Raw genomic sequence first — 17459 nt, forward strand, 5'->3', positions numbered from 1 at the left:
GCTGTAGCAGAGAAGAGATGGAAGGAAGGGTCCCATGAGTCATCTCCAAGTTGTGATCGTGGAGGAGGAGGAGGTGAAGGTCAGGCTCTTGTCCTGACCCAACACTGGGCGAAATGTGCCTCTACATAAATCACACTTTACCGGGGCCCCACTTCCTCAGCTGTGGGATGAAACAGTTGGAAAGGCAAGCGGTGGTTCCTGATGGCCTCAGGTACAGGGTGCCTGATGGATGTTTGAGTGTAAATCCCACTCCCTCACTCCCTCCGAGGTGTGGGTCTCACCTCACCTTCTCCTGGAAGCCGTTCCAACTATTTTAGCCCATGGTGGTGCCTTCTTTTCCAGAATCCCCAATTGCTATCTGTGCTCTTCCTTTTGGCATTTAACCCCATTCAGTCCTATCACGTTATCTAACGCTTCTGTGTGTAGCTCTTATTCCCCGATCGAGACCCCGAAGGCTTCTTGAGGATGACAAGCATCCCCCAGGTGCCTGACCCAGTGCCTGGTGCTGCTTAGATGGAAGGTGCTCATAGGGTACTCGTGTCCCTCCCCTAAGCCAGTGCCGAGGTTGATGCCACTTCCCCCACCAGATGTCCAAGATGTATCGAGCTATAACCCAAGCAAACCTAACGCAAAGTAACAGCATCCCCATGCCCTGAGCTCTGGGGCTCTTACACCCAAGGAGGGCAGCAAGATGGCACAGCTCTCAGGCAGGGGGTGGCTGGCACGGCCATTTCCCCCACCCCCAAAAGCCCCTCTTTTCCTAGAAGCGTCATCCTGATTCACAATCTATAATGTAGGAACCAGTGGCTACTTGGCCAGAAACTTGGCTGGGACCTTCCAGTTCTTGGGCTCGAGCCTTCAGGCATGAAGAAACACTCCATGATGGGAATTTGGGAGTCTTAAGGGGGCTTCCTGCTTTGCCTCCCAGAGGGTGTGGATGAGAACTAGACACGCCTTCCTGAAGCCACTGTTGATGGCATCCATCATAACATCACTGCCCAGTGAATGAATGGTTCCAGGATGATTCCCCCCAACCCCGCCTTTTTTTTTTTTTAAAGGATGTAATGTGCATAAAGTTAAAAAAAAAAAAAAGACCATAAAGATTACAAAACAAAAAGGAAAACTTTCTTGCCCTACCCATGCCTTCACCCCTCACCTCTTCTCCCCAGAGGAAACCATTTTGAACCTTTTTAAAAATTTTAATTTGCCATGTGTCATTCCATGTATCCAAATAGGGTCCCTCTTAAATCTTCACTTGGGCTAACTTAGTCCCACTAACTCTCTCCCCCTTGGCCTGCAGGCTTCCTGACCAGGGTCACTGACCTTGTCATTAACCTGCTCATAGACAGAAAGCAGGAGAAAGGGGAAAAGCAAGTAAAATGGGTCGCTTTGTTCTGGGCTAACAGCTCCAGGCCTGGCAGAGGTGGCCCAGGGACTCGGTTTCCCCACGACGCAGACGTTTGGGTGTGACTTTTATTTCCCTAATGGCAGCCTATTTGCAAGCGAGATAAGGACGGAAGACACGGCTCTCCTAAGGTGAGGGCAGCCGGAGTGGTGCAGGGGGAGGTGAGCCAAATTCCACCTTTACCTCGATGGTCTGGATGCGGTGGAAAAAGGAATTTATTCTGGAAAAGGCAAGAGAAGAAGGGAATTCCCAAGGCACCGGCTCCTTGTCTTTCTAGGGGAGAGAGAGAGAGAGAGAAAAGGCTGCGTTTGCCTCTGACACGTCCATGGGGTCCGACGCTGGGGCCAACATCACCCTGACCTCTTTCCCCCGGTTCGCTCTCTACAAAGCAGACCGTACCTTGAAGAAAAGCTTCATGTTGGTGCAGCAGAACTCGTAGGCTCGGTACAGCTCCTTTAGGACGCTCACGGACAGAGAGACGCCGCTCAGCACCTCCACAGTTTCACCCTGCAGGCCTTTCAGCACCTCATCGGGACTCAGGTAGGTCCGAGTCTGGGCAGAAGGGAAGGCGTCCCCAAGTTCGGACCAGCCGGAGAGGTGACATCCGGGTGCACTGTCCACAGCTGTTTCACTGGTTAGAATGACCCGCCCCGGGCCCCTGGGCCACTTCTTCTGACACATCCACGGTCCCAGCCCGTCTGCTGACTGTGGGGCATTTGCAGGCGCCCGAGCCGTTTCTCTCACTGGGACCCTCACGCCGGGCTAAGGCCACAGCACAACCAGATTTTGATGGCAGATGACTAGGGGCCCAGAAACGCAGTCCTGCTACGGCTGCGGGATCCTGGGCCACTAGGTCCCTCTGGGCCTGCAGACAGGGCTGCGAGCATGATTCTAACACACGCAGGCAGCCCAGGGGCACAAGGCTGCAACTCACACCTTGGAGGCTGTGTAACCCCTGCTTGTGAAATGGAAGAAGGAAAGGGAATCGGTGTTGAGGGAGACGGGAGGAGGCTTGGTGTCGGAGCAGATAAATCCCACAAAGCCCCCGGCCGAGTCTTGGGGTGCTGGGACTCAGTGGGCCGCCCCACTTTCTTTCCTCCCCACTCCCGGCGTGGGGCAGGTTGGGCTGGCACTGCCCAGGTCTTGGGAGAACCCTGGGTGGCCACCCAGAGGGCCCAGCCTTAGCCCGGAGCCTGTAAATCCCTGCACCAGCACCTTTGCCTGTTTTTAAACTGCTGGGGAACACGGGGTGGTATGGGGCGGGCGGCAATCAGGAGGCAGGGAAGGTGGCCAGGGCCAGGTGGGCTACCATCTCGATGAGCTGGTTGCAGAACTCCTGCAGGATGACGAGGACCCTGGAGGGCGTATTGTAGTGCTCGGACGTGGCCCAGATGAAGCAGATGGTATACAGCACCTTGGCGATGAAGTTCGGGAGCTGGGAAGAGACGGGCCGGGCGGGCGCTTTGTCGCAGCACCTCAGCACGCCCCTCCCCACGGCTCCAGGAGGGGACCCCCAAGGGGAAGGAAGAGGCACTCGCCAGGCCCTCGTGCCCGACCACAGCCAGGAAGCCCGCAGCCCCTGCTCCCCCAAGACACAAGCCCAGCCCCTGCCAAATGACCTTTCTCTTGCTAACATACCATCGTGAAGTCAGCCTGTTCCATCTCCTCCAACAAGATCTGCAGAGGCTTCAGATACAGCACTATATCGTTGGCTTCCTTCAGGCCTGCCCCAAACAAGAACAGGGGCTCATCCACAGGGGAGCGGAAGCCGGACCCCACTCCCGACGGTCAGAAATGGTGACGGGCAGCTCTGTGTGTTTATGGACACCCACTGCCTCAAGAACGGGTCTTCCTCAAAAAGGCGGGGCCCGAGGAAGCTCCGCCCCCACCCCGGGGTCAGCAAGGGGCCTGCCCAGCCCCTCCCAGGAGGGGCTGATACCTTCCTCTTGGAGGGGGGAGGTGTTCTCATAGGGCCACCCGCTTACCCTCAGTGACATTCGTATACACATTTTGCAGGGCTGGCCAGTAGCAGCTTTTGGCTTTTTCCAGGATCTCGACGATTTTGTTCACTTTGGGCCTGTTGAGCTGAGAAGGAAAGAAGAAGATTAGCCTTTCAACAGATTCTAGACGAAGGCTGCCTGACCCCATCGCCGGTGCTGAGGGATCCATGCGGGTTACCCGGGTCCCCTCAGGGGTCCCCCTGGGGAGGCTGGGTGCTCAGGACTCCAGTGGGCGCCCGGTCGCCAGGGGCAGAAAAGGCGTCACCTGCTCGTGGATGCACTTGAGGTTCATCAGCCGGGCGTCCCAGAACTCAAACTCGACTCGGGGCACGGGGTGCAGCCCGTCCAGCAGGGCCTGGGCCGAGTCTTTGCTCAGCACATCCCGGATCTGGTGGGACCAGTCGATGACGATGGTCTCGATGGCGTGCAGCAGCGAGTTGTCCAGGGAGGAGGGGATCCTGCCGGGCAGAGTCGGGGGGGAGAGGCTGTCAGCCAGGAGAGACCCTGCACCAACGCTGGGTGTTGCCAGGGATGCCAGTGCCCCCAAGAAAGAGGATGAGGAGGGCCAGCTCTGGAATAAAACCCACGTTCATGACGGCTCCTCCAGCAGTTCTGATTGGGGTCACCATGGGGCATGTGCTGGGGGCCTAGAGGACCTGCCATGTGATAAGCCCTGCAGGAGCGGTCGCCCTCTGATGGGAGTAAAGGAACACACTGTCACTGCAACTTGCTTCAAGCGTCGCACGCACCGGGCGGTTGCAAATGGCGCTCAGGCAGGTGCAAGGCGACACCTCGGAGTCCTCATGCTTCTGTGGGCCACTGGGATGCCCCAGCCTCGATTTAGAAGCCCAGCCTCCACCTGCTGAAAATCCCTTCCATGCCCCTCACTGCCCCTCAGTACCCACGTCCTAAAGCTGGGTATCCCCTTTCCTGTGTGACATGTGACAATGTGACGTCCTTGGCCTAGTCCTTGTGTCTGACGGAGGAGGGGCTGGAGCACAGGTGTCCAGCAGTTGCCAGAGCTGGAGTCTCGGGGGCTCCAGGGTCTCGTCCTGTTCTGTCCTTGTGCCTTCGATCTCAGACTCAGCACCTAAAGGCACCATCCTGCCCTCCTCGGTTTCGTCAGCTCCGAAACCAGTTTTCGGTGAGACAGTTTATCCTTGGTGGTCGGGGACCAGATGCCCCTCCTTCCAGCCAGCTCCCCGGCCAGGTCCCTACCTCTGCATGGACTCAAGGGTGCCATCCAGACTGCCCAGGTGCTCCGCGATGGGCAGCAGCGTCTTCCCCTTGATCTTGCCGCCCATCACACACATCTCGTTCTTCAGCTTGTGGACTTGCTTCACAATGTCCTCTGAGACCACGCGGGGCCATCCGCTCATGTTTTCGCTTTGGTTTAACAGGGAGTAGAGGACCTGAAAGGAGGGCAGGGTCCTCAGTGCGCAGGTCCCGGGGGGAACCGAGACCTTCTCCCATTGCAGGAGGAGGTGGGGCCAGTCGAGGTGCTGAGGCCAGTGACGACAGCCCAGCCCCTGTGCCATCTCCATGAAGGGAGAGCCCAAGAGCGCACACTCCTGGCTGAAAGCAAACATTTCGCTCTGCCTCAGAGTGCTGCTATAGGCTGAATTGTGCCCCCGCCCCCAGTTCACACGTGGGAGCCCCAGCACCTCCAGATGTGACAGTATTTGGAGAGAGGGCCTTTCGAGAGGTGATTAAGGGGGGCCCTAACCCAATATGACCATTGTCCTCAGCAGAGATGAGGACACAGACACGCACAGAAGGAAGGCCACATGAAGACTCAAGGCCATGTGAAGACGGCCATCCACACGCCAAGGAGAGAGGCCTCAGAAGGAACCAGCCCAGCTCACACCTTCATCTGGGACTTGCAGCCTCCAGATTGTGGTGCTTTGTTAGGGCAGCCCGAGCAGAGAATGACAAACACCCGTGTGCCCCAGCTTTGGGCCATGCCAGCTGCCTCGGTGGATTTGAGAGGAGGCTGGCCTGGGTCCTGGCTGAGCGGCCCTTGTGGCCTGAGTCTGCACAAGGCAGGGACGCACGCCCCCATCTCACAGATGAGGAGGACGATGACTAGGAAAGCTAAGTCACTGGAACTCTGGCTGGTCTGACTCTCCAGAGGGAGCTGCACCTGCCATGCCTGCCAACAGTGGAGAGATACGTAGAGCGGCACCTGCTTGTTCCCTTTCTTTGCTTGAAGTCTCAGAACTAGGAAACCCATCTACTAGATCTCAAATGGCCCATGCCTTCTGAGGCTACGGGCAGGGATGTCCCCAGGGCAGTATGGAGGTTCTAGTGATTTCGAGAGAGGACAGGTGGTGGCCAGGGCCACTCAGCCCTCACTTGCACAGCATCAGCTGGAGGTCAGGTTAGAAAGCGGATCTGTCTCAGCCGTCAGGGCAGCCGGGCCTGAGCTCTCGAACACCTGGCCGGCTTCTAGGTGATGCAGATGCCGCTGGCCCCTGGACCTGCTCCCTGGGTAGCAGCGCTCAAGGCCACTCACTCAAAGTATGAGAAACAGGTGTTGCTCCTCCTGAGCCCTCTGCCCCGCCCCAGCGAGGCCTAGATGCACCCACCTCCTCCACGATGGCGATCAGCTGGTCCACAGGGGTGGGGCTTATGTCCCCATAGACCAGACGGTCCTTGTAGTTGTCCTTGCTGATGTTCTCAGGTTTCTTCTTGATGAAGTACATCCCTTTGGACTTGAGGGAGGCTGGGAAGCCCAGGCAGGGTATGATCATGCCGGCGGGGTTGAGTGTCAGCACCAGAACTCGGACGTCCGGTTTCTCAAAGAATTCGGTGAACAAACCCACGTTCTCTTCTGCTCCGACCATTTTACTCCACTTGTCCGGCTTGAACTTTAGGACGATGGAAGCGACACTCTCCAAATACTCTAACCTGACGTCTGGTGTAATCATCATCTTGACGTTCACTTACACCTGTTAAATGAACAGAGACACGGACACAGCACAGTCTCCTGGGGAATCTCCATTTCCTGCCTGTCACTGGAACCATCTGAAATCCCTGTTCTAACCAATCGAGAAAGGAAAGGGTCATCGTGAATATACTGTTTTCAGCCATGGGTGGGCTGCGGGTGAGGGAGGACCAGGGGGCTGTGTCTGTCTGCTCTGGCTGGATGGCTGCCCTCTGCCCCGCTGTGGGTATCACCATGGAGCAGGGCCACATGGCAGTGGTGTGTGCTTGTGTGAACTGTGACCAGGAAGTTAATAGGCTGGGAAAGGTTGAGATGGGCTCTGGGGAAAAGGAGAAAAGGAAAGGATCATAGCAAGATAGTCTGAAGGTGACGGGGTGGGGAAAGGTGAAATGAGGCAACGAAAGGGTCAGGTTGAAAGATCCCGGGAAGGTGACATCACACCCCCAGGATATGGGCTAAAGTCAGACAGGAGGGGGTGGACCCAATGTGCAGGTGTGGGGGTTCATCACACTCTCCCTGTCCTAACCCCAGCCATAGTGTACCCCAACTTTTGCCCAGCCCTTCAGCCTCTCCCACCTCCCAGCCCCCATCATGTGCCCATGGACCCCACAGAAGCTGCTCACATTCCTCTGCGAGAATCCCTTGTGGCTCTCCCGTAGGGTCAGGGTTAACTGGAGAGTTGGGGGGACACCCTTGAAGCTCCAAAAGGCCAGGACAAATGAGGCATTCCCTGTGGGCATAAAATTTAAAGGGGTGCCCAAAATCCTGACCGGCCCCGAGCAGGGAACAGAGCACCTTCCGGGGTGGGTAATGGTTCTACTCTGTCCACCAGAGTAGACCCATTACCCAGGTAGCCTGGGTTCTACCTCTGTCCTCTGGAGCCTCCTCAGCCTTGCCTCCAAGCACCCCTCACACAATTCATGGCCACTCACAGCTGACAGCAAATGGCTTCTCAGGTAGCGAGCAGAGCCAAACAATGGGCAGCTCTTTCCCAGACCAGTAAAGGAAATGGCTCCCTTCCCTTGAGGGGCACCAACTGCCATGGAACTTCTGCAAGTCTCCTGGTAAATGGGACTTCTAGAACCTTCTCAGGACCTGAGTGACCAGTGGTGGTGTAGCAAATGAACAACTGTCAATTACCCACCACAGTGGAAAGGCTCTTGGATTAAACAAACTTTGCCTTTGAACATTTAGTTCATTTTCATTTCATGAAATTACTAACATATTGGGGTTTAGAGCTATTGTCTTATTAAGTGTTTATTATCTGTCTTGCCTCTTCTAGATTCCCTTTCTTTTCCTTTCTTGCCTTCTTCTAGATTTGTTTGATTCCCTCCCCATTATCTTGGTTATTATACACTTTTTGTTTTTTAGAGGTACGTAGACATTATAACATGCATCCTGACTTACCCTAGTATAATACTCATCGCAACGTGATAATGAAATTCAGAAAACAATTTCCATTTACAGTAACACCAAAAAGAATAAAATATTTAGGAATAAAATTTTAAAAGAAGGGCAAGATTTATACACTGAAAACTACAAAACATCATTAAAAGAAATTAAAGACAAATAAATGGAAAGACATCCCACGTTCATGGAATGGAAGACTTAATATTGTTAAGATGGCAATTCTCCTCAAACTGATCTACAGATTCAACACAATACCTGTCAAAATCCCAGCTGTGTTTCTGCAGAAATGGAAAAGCAGATCCTCAACTTCTTAGGGAAATCTGAGGGACCAAGAAAAGCAAAGACAATCTTGAAAAAACAGCAAAGTTTCCCAATTTCAAAACTTCTCAATTTCAAAACTTACTACAGTTCATAGCAGCACTATTTACAATAGCCAAGACATGGAAGCAACCTAAATGTCCATCGACAGGTGAATGTGGTATATATACAAGGAAATATTACTCAGCCATTAAAAAAATAATGAAGTAATGCCATTTACAGCAACATGGATGGACCTAGAGATGATCATACTAAATGAAGTAAGTCAGACAAAGACAAATATCATTATGATATCATGTATATGTAGAATCTAAAAAAATGATGCAAATGAACTTATTTACAAAAAGAAATAGACTCACAGACATAGAAAACAAACTTACGGTTACCAAAGGGGGGAGGGATAAGTTTGGAATTTGGGATTAACAGATACAGATTACTATATATAAAACAGATAAACAGGGACTTCCCTGGTGGCCCAGGGGTTAAGAATCCGCCTGCCAATGCAGGGGATACAGGTTTGAGCCCTAGTCCGGGAAGATCCCACATGCCACGGAGCAACTAGGCCCGTGTGCCACAACTACTGAGCCTGTGCTCTAGAGCCCACAAGCCACAACTACTGAGTCTGTGTGCCACAATTACTGAAGCCCACGCGCCTAGAGCCCGCACTCTGCAACAAGAGAAGCCACTGCAATGAGAAGCCCGTGCACCACAACGAAGACCCAACACAGACAAAAATAAATAAATAAAATAAATTTAAAAAACCAAACCAAAACAAAACAGATAAACAACAAGGACCTACTGTACAGCACAGGTAACTATATTCAATATCTTGTAATAACCTATAATGGAAAAGAATTTGAAAAAGAATAGATATATGTATCTATAACTGAATCACTTTGCTGTACACCTGAAACATTCTAAATAAACTATACTTCAATAAAAAATTATTTTAAAAACTTACTAGAAAGCTATGGTAATTAAGACTGAGTGTGGCTGCTATAAGGATAGATCAATGGAATAGAATTGATGAGCCCAAAAATAAACACATACATTATGGGCAACTGATTTTAGACAAGGGTACAAAGACAATTCAATTGGGGAAAGAAGAGTCTTTTCAATAAATAGTATTGGAACACATGCAAAGGAATGAAGTTGGACCCTCACCTCACACCACCTAAAAAATTAACTAAAAAATGGATCAAAGACCTAAATGTAAGAGCTAAAATTATAAAACTCTTAGCATAAAGCATAGGAGTAGATCTTTATAACCTTGAATGAGCAATGGTTTCTTATATATGACACCAAAAGCATAAGTGACCAAAGAAAAAGATAAATTGGGCCTCATCAAAATAAAAAACTTTTAACAAAGCTTAAAGTCAGCAGAAGGAAGGAAATAATAAATATCAGAGAGGAAACAAAATAAAGATTAAAAAATAGAAAAAAAAAGCAATAAAACCAAGAGCTGGTTCTTTGAAAGGATAAACAAAATTGACAAACCTGTGGCTAGGCTCACCAAGAAGAAAAGAGAGAGAACCCAAATAAACAAAATAAGAAATGAAAGAGGAGAAACATCAACTGATACTGGGAAGAAAAAAAAAAACATAAGAGAATATTATGAACAATTATTGGCCAACAAATTGGACAACCTAGAAGAAATGGACAACTTTCTGGAAACATACAGCCCACCAAAATTGAATCAAGGAAAATAGATAATTTGAACAGACAAATCACTAGAATTAAATAGAATATGTAACCAAAAAAACTCCCTACAAACAAAAGTCCAGCACCAGATGGCTTCATAGGCGAATTCTACCAAACATATAAAGAGGAACTTTTACTAATCCTTCTCAAACTCTTCCAAAAGATTGAAGAGGAGGGAACACTCCCAAAGACATTCTATGAAGCCACCATCACCCTGATACCAAAACCAGACAAAGATACCACCAAAAAAGAAAATTATAGGCCAGTATCTTTGATGAATATAGATGCAAAAAATCTCAGCAAAATATTAGCAAACCAAATACAACAACACATAAAAAAGATCAAAAAAGATCATACACCATGACCAAGAAGGATTCATCCCAAGTTCACAAGGATGGCTCAACATATGCAAAAATCAATGTAATACACCACATCAACAAAAGAAAAGACAAAAACCACATGATCATCTCAATAGATGCAGAAGAAGCATTTGACAAAATTCAACATCCATTCATGAAAAAAACTTTTACCAAAGTGGGTATAGAGGGACCATATCTCAACATAATAAAAGCTTTTTATGACAAACCCACAACCAATATAATACTCAATGGTGAAAAGCTGAAAGCCTTCCTGCTAAAATCTGGAACAAGGATGCCCATTCTCACCACTTCTCTTTGACATAGTATTAGAAGTTTGAGACATAGCAGTCAGACAAGAAAAAGAAATAAAAGGTATTCAAATTGGAAGGGAAGAGGTAAAGCTGTCCTTATATGCAGATGGCATGATACTATACATAGAAAACCCTAAAGACTCCACACAAAAACTACTAGAACTGACAAATGAATTCAGCAAGGTAGCAGGATACAAGATTAACATACAGAAATTGGTTGCATTTCTTTAACAATGAAATATCAGAAAGGGAATGTGAAAAAAAAAAAACCTTTTAAAATCACACCCCTCAAAATAAAATACTTAGGGATAAACCTGACCAAGGAGGTGAAAGACTTATATGCTGAGAACTGTGAAACATTAATAAAAGAAATTAAAGATGATTCAAAGATATGGAAAGATATCCCATGGATTGGAAGAATTAATATTGTTAAAATGGCCATACTACCCAAAGCAATATACAGATTTAACACAATCCCTATCAAATTACCCATGACATTTTTCACAGAACTAGAAGAAATAATCCTAAAATTTATACGGAACCATAAGAGACCCACAGTTGCCAAAGCAATCCTGAGGAAAAAGAACAAAGCAGGAAGCATAACCCTCCCAGACTTCAGACAATACTACAAAGCTACAGTAATGAAACAGTGTGGTATTGGGACAAAAACAGACATACAGATCAATGGAACAGAATAGAGAGCCCAGAAATAAACCCACACACCTACAGTCAATTAATCTTTGACAAAGGAGGCAAGGATATAAAATGGGAAAAGACAGTCTCTTCAGCAAATGCTGCTTGGAAAGTTGGACAGCTGCATGTAAATCAATGAAGTCAGAACACACCCTCACACCATGCACAAAAATAAACTCAAAATGGCTTAAAGACTTAAATATAAGTCATGACACCATAAAACTCCTAGAAGAGATCATAGGCAAAATATTCTCCGGCATAAATCATACCAATGTTTTCTTAGGTCAGTCTCCCAAGGCAATAGATATAAAAGCAAAAATAAACAAATGGCACCTAATCAAACTTATAAGCGTTTGCACAGCAAAGGAAACCATAAACAAAATGAAAAGATGACCTACAGAATGGGAGAAAACATTTGCAAACGAGGCAACCAACAAGAGCTTAATTTCCAAAATATACAAACAGCTCATACGGCTCAACAACAACAAAAAAACCAACAACCCAATCGAAAAAGGGCAGAATACCTAAATAGACATTTCTCCAAAGAAGACAGACAGATGGCCAATAGGCACATGAAAACATGCTCAATATCACTAATTATTCAAGAAGTGCAAATCAAAACTATAATGAGGTATCACCTCACACTAGTCAGAATGTCCATCATTAAAAAGTCTACAGATAAAAAATGCTGGAGGAGGTGTGGAACAAAGGGAACCCTCCTACACTGTTGGTGGGAATGTAAGTTGGTGCAGCCACTAATATGGAGGTTCCTCAGAAAACTAAAAATAGTATTACCATATGATCCAGCAATCCCACTCCTGGGCATATATCCAGACAAAACTATAATTCAAAAAGACACATGCACCCCTATGTTCATAGCAGCACTATTCACAATAGCCAAGACATGGAAACAACTTAAATGTCCATTGACAGATGAATGGATAAAGATGTGGTACATACATACAATGGAATACTACTCAGCCATAAAAAAGAACGAAATAATGCCATTTGCAGCAACATGGATGCAACTAGAGATTATCATACTAAGTGAAGTCAGAAAGAAAAGGACAAATACCATACGATATCACTTATATGTGGACTCTAAAATATGGCACAAATGAACCTACCTACAAAGCAGAAAGAGACTCACAGACATAGAGAACAGACTTGTAGTTGCCAACAGGGAGGGGTTTGGGGAGGGTTGGACTGGGAGTTTGGGGTTAGTAGATGCAAACTGTTACATATAGAATGGATGGACAAAAAAGGTCCTACTGTATAGCACAGGGAACTATATTTAATGTCCTGGGATAAACCATAATGGAAAAGAATTTTAAAAAGAATGTGTATATATGTATAACTGAGTAACTTTGCTATACAGCAGAAATTAACACAACATTGTAAATCAACTATATCAATAAAAGAAGAATTAAAAACTTTTGTGCTTCAAAGGACACTATGAAGAAAGTGAAAAAACAGCCCTCAACATGAGAGAAAATATTTGCAAATCATATAGCTGATAAGGGACTTGTATTCCAAACATATATAGAACTCATAACACAATAATAAAAACACAAACATAATTAAAAATGGGTAAAGGATATAGACATTTCTCCAAGTAAGGTATGCAAATGACTGATAAGTACATGAAAAGATGCTCAACATCATTAGTCTTCAGGGAAATGCAACTCATCAGGGAAATGAACTTATATGAGGTCCCTGGAGTAGTCAAATTCATAGAGACATGAAGTAGAATAGAGGTTGCTAGAGGCTAGAAGATGGAAGAATGGGGAGTTAGTGTTTCCTGGGGACAGAATTTCGGTTTGGGAAGATGAAAAATTTCTGGAGATGGACGGTGGTGATTGGTTGCACCACAGTGTGAATGTACTTAATGCCACTTAAGAATGGTCAGAATGGTAACTTTTATTTTATGTATATGTAGTGTAAGCCCTGACAGTATTTTTTTTTTTTTCTTTTTTGTGGTGCTAGCGCCTGAATTAAGCTTTCATTGCCGAGGCATCCCTTTCAACACATTGCCAGCCACGTGACTAGATAAAGGGCCAGGCCACCCCCACAACTGAGGCTCCTTTGTTTTAGAGATCTTGGTTGATTTTAATAACTGACAATTTGGGCTACTTGTTTTTGGTTTTGTATATTTTTTCCTCTTCCTGCGCTTTAAATTCCCACTCTTATAAGTTCACCAATAAAGAGTGAGCCCTCAGAACCCTAGGCCCCCACCCTCTACCCCAATAAAAGCACAAGCTCAGGTACACCCCCCCACACACATGACCTCACTGTGTGCCCCCACATGTGCTGTGTATGTTCCAGGTCTTGTAAGTAGTAAACTTCTAATTCTTTCCAAGTTTCTGGATGGTTATTGCTGAAGGGCATCTTGCAATCACAGTAAGAACCACAGGGCTTTTCCAACCACAACACTGGTGGTTAATAAGCTAAGACCAGCACAACAGAGTCCATTTTACCACACACACAAATCCCCACTTCACTTTGAGACCCAGGCTCTCATGCCACTTTTGTCCCTCCCCCTCCACATCCCAGGCATCTGCACTCATGCAGGACTCTGGATTCTAGATCACTGTCAGGAGGCATTCCTCTGCGTCCTCATTTCCCACCTCCCCTAGGGGACTTCAGGGACCACAGAGACAACCTCATCACTCCCTGGCCTCCTGGCTCCTTGGCCTCCTCAGTTGCTTCCAGCATGTCCAGGCCCTGCTTTAATTTGTCCCTCCAGTTCCTGTGGGCACCTCTGCTTGCCCTCCTCCATCATCCCCTGCTGTCTTCTCCTCCATCCCTCCCTCTCTCTGATTCCCAGGGCCATCGTGTATCACACTTGCACTGACCTCGCCCCTGGTCCTTTCCTTACGCCCCATGGTAATACTGACCATCTCCCTTTGTTGGACTGGTACCCAGGCTCAGTGCTGCTGGGGGGAAAAAAATCACACACCTGTACACTCACCTGGTCTACGCACTGTCAGACTGCTGCTGGTTGTTTTTGTTTTCAATTAACTTTTGTCAGCTCACTCTACTGTGCTCTAGGACAATTCCTCTGAGTCTTAATTTTTCTCAAGTCCCTGACCTTTCCCCTCCCCCTCAGCAGACAGCCTCACCTTTCACCTCAGGTAGAAAACTGGAACCATTGGAACCAACTTTCTAAAATGTCTGCAATCAAACCTGATAAAACTGAGTTGTAGCCCTCTCTCGTGTAGGTGAACCCTTCTACCGTGCCCTGGGTCCCCTCCCCTCCTGCCCGTCCTCGTCTCTGCCATTGAACCTCTTTCTGCCATCATCTTTGAGAAATGAACAAGCCGTTACCATCTTAGAGGAAAACCCTCTTCAAACTCACCCTGCCTTCTACTTCCACTCACTTCACGGCCACCCTTCTCTAAAGAATTGCCTGGAATGTCTGTCTCCATCTCTCTTTCTTTCCGTGAAGACACCCACTTGGCTTTCTCTCTGTCCACTGTACTTGGGATGCAGGAGGAGCGGAACTGGGAGGAGGGACATGTCTTCACTGATTAGTCCAGATGGTGCCCAGGCCACTCTGCTCACACCCTATTGGCCCATGCCTGGTCACACAGCCACCTAGCTGCAAGGGAGGCTGGAAGTGTAGTCTCTACCTGGCATCCATGTGTCCCCCAGACTTGGAGGGTTGGGTTTGTAAAGAAAAGGAAAAGGTTGCCCAGCATTCCAGATTTACAAGGGTCAAGCCCTTAGCCACTGTAGCTGCCCACTGACTGCATGCCTGAGGGGAACTGAGGATGGAGAAAAACAGGAAGCATTCTGTGCTTTGGATAGCTGCCCCTAGATAGTTAAGATGCATATCTAAAGAAAAATTTCAATCACCCCAGATTCTTGAATCTTCCCATACATAGAAAAGTTCTAGAAAAACATTTTTTGTTGATATATTGTTTGATTCCTATAATACAATGCTATAAAGTGTGCCCTGAAAGAAAATAAAGTGGTTGGAATCCAAAAAAAAAGAAAGAAAAGCACTAGAATTATTAACTTGAGATGTCTGTTCTTTGTGATTAGCAGTCATCTTTTGATGTGACATGTTTTTTCCAGCAAAAAATTCATATACATCCTGGCTCCTCTCTTACCTCTTCAGAGCAGTTTCTCAGAGCCATCTGAGAGGCTGTCTCCCAGGTTATAGTCTGCTGAATAAGACACTGAATAAACTCAACTCACAGTTCTTAAACTGTGTGGTTTTTTTAAGTTGACAGGTTACTGAGTGGATGAAGGGAATCTGTGGACACTACCCAGTCTCCATCACGCTGGCCTAGACCCATTCTCAGAGCTCAAGGTTGCTATTTGGAAGTAGCACCTCAAAGTCAGAGTGCACAAAACTGACCTCTCCCCCTCTTCCCACCTCCTCCCACACACCCCCACACCTGGTATTCCTTAAGGCTTTGCTGACCCAGTGGATGACCGGCCAGCTGCTCAGGCACCAGCGGGGTCCTGGCTTCCACTGTCGACACCAGTGAATTCTGCCTCCTCAACGTCTCTGGATAGGACCACCTTCCTCCATGGCTACTGCCCTCTGGTCCAAGCCATGTTACCCCCTCCCATACCCTGGGGTCTACAAACACCCTCTCTCCTTCTCCACACCCACTCCTGTCCCAGCAGCACATCCTCCAGAGCATCTTTCAGAAGACAACTGTCAAGAGGGCAGACAGCAAAAGCAAGAAGAACTACAATCCTACAGCCTGTGGAACAAAAACCACATTCACAGAAAGATAGACAAGATGAAAAGGCAGAGGGCTATGTACCAGATAAAGGAACGAGATAAAACCCCAGAAAAACAACTAAATGAAGTGGAGATAGGCAACCTTCCAGAAAAAGAATTCAGAATAATGATAGTTAAGATGATCCAGGACCTCAGAAAAAGAATGGAGGCAAAGATTGTGAAAAAGCAAGAAATGTTTAACAAAGACCTAGAAGAATTAAAGAATAAACAAACAGAGATGAACAATACAATAACTGAAATGAAAAATACACTAGAAGGAATCAATAGCAGAATAACTGAGGCAGAAGAACAGATAAGTGAACTGGAAGACAGAATGGTGGAATTCACTGCTGCAGAACAGAATAAAGAAAAAGAACGAAAAGAAATGAAGACAGCCTAAGAGACCTCTGGGACAACATTAAACGCAACAACATTCACATTATAGGGGTCCCAGAAGGAGAAGAGAGAGAGAAAGGACTGGAGAAAATATTTGAAGAGATTATAGTCGAAAACTTCCCTAACATGGGAAAGGAAATAGCCACCCAAATCCAGGAAGTGCAGAGAGTCCCATACAGGATAAACCCAAGGAGAAACACACCAAGACACATAGTAATAAAATTGGCAAAAATTAAAGACAAAGAAAAATTATTGAAAGCAGCAAGGGAAAAACGACAAATAACATACAAGGGAACTCCCATAAGGTTAACAGCTGATTTCTCAGCAGAAACTCTACAAGCCAGAAGGGAGCAGCAGGACATATTTAAAGTGATGAAAGGGAAGAACCTACAACCAAGATTACTCTACCCGGCAAGGATCTCATTCAGATTCGATGGAGAAATCAAAAGCTTTACAGACAAGCAAAAGCTAAGAGAATTCAGCACCACCAAACCAGCTCTACACAAGTGCTAAAGCAACTTCTCTAAGTGGGAAGCACAAGAGAAGAAAAGGACCTACAAAAACAAAAAGGAACTTCTCTAAGTGGGAAACACAAGAGAAGAAAAGGACCTACAAAAACAAACCCAAAACAATTAAGAAAATGGTAATAGGAACATACATATCGATAATTACCTTAAACGTGAATGGATTAAATGCTCCAACCAAAAGACACAGGCTTGCTGAATGGATACAAAAACAAGACCCATATATATGCTGTCTACAAGAGACCCACTTCAGACCTAGGGACACATACAGACTGAAAGAGAGTGGATGGAAAAAGATAGTCCATGCAAATGGAAATCAAAAGAAAGCTGGAGTAGCAATACTCATATCAGATAAAATAGACTTTAAAATAAAGAATGTTACACGAAACAAAGAAGGACACTACATAATGATCAAGGGATCAATCCAAGAAGAAGATATAACAATTATAAATATATATGCACCCAACATAGGAGCACCTCAATACATAAGGCAACTGTTAACAGCTATAAAAGAGGAAATTGACAGTAACACAGTAATAGTGGGGGACTATAACACCTCACTTACACCAATGGACAGATCATCCAAACAGAAAATTAATAAGGAAACACAAGCTTTAAATGACACAATAGACCAGATAGATTTAATTGATATTT

The 17459-nt window shown here is 46.7% G+C and overlaps 1 protein-coding gene across 1 annotated transcript in view; it reads right to left on the bottom strand.

Annotated features, from left to right (window-relative positions):
- Positions 1-14828, bottom strand: part of DNAH17 (dynein axonemal heavy chain 17) — a gene marked incomplete at its 3' end in the record, with an annotated part of 118884 nt that extends 104056 nt beyond the window's left edge. Inside the window, exons 1-8 of the mRNA XM_082371732.1 lie at positions 5994-14828; positions 4624-4817; positions 3671-3863; positions 3391-3490; positions 3044-3129; positions 2715-2840; positions 1808-1957; positions 1589-1678 (exon numbers count right to left, since the gene is read on the bottom strand). Of these exons, the coding sequence (XP_082227858.1) occupies positions 1589-1678; positions 1808-1957; positions 2715-2840; positions 3044-3129; positions 3391-3490; positions 3671-3863; positions 4624-4817; positions 5994-6338 (1284 nt within the window). The 5' untranslated portion in view covers positions 6339-14828. The remainder of the gene's footprint in view (positions 1-1588; positions 1679-1807; positions 1958-2714; positions 2841-3043; positions 3130-3390; positions 3491-3670; positions 3864-4623; positions 4818-5993) is intronic.
- Positions 14829-17459: the final 2631 nt, after the last annotated feature.

This window comes from Balaenoptera borealis (genome assembly GCF_965194805.1).
Source record: "Balaenoptera borealis genome assembly, chromosome: 20".
NCBI lineage: Eukaryota > Metazoa > Chordata > Mammalia > Artiodactyla > Balaenopteridae > Balaenoptera > Balaenoptera borealis.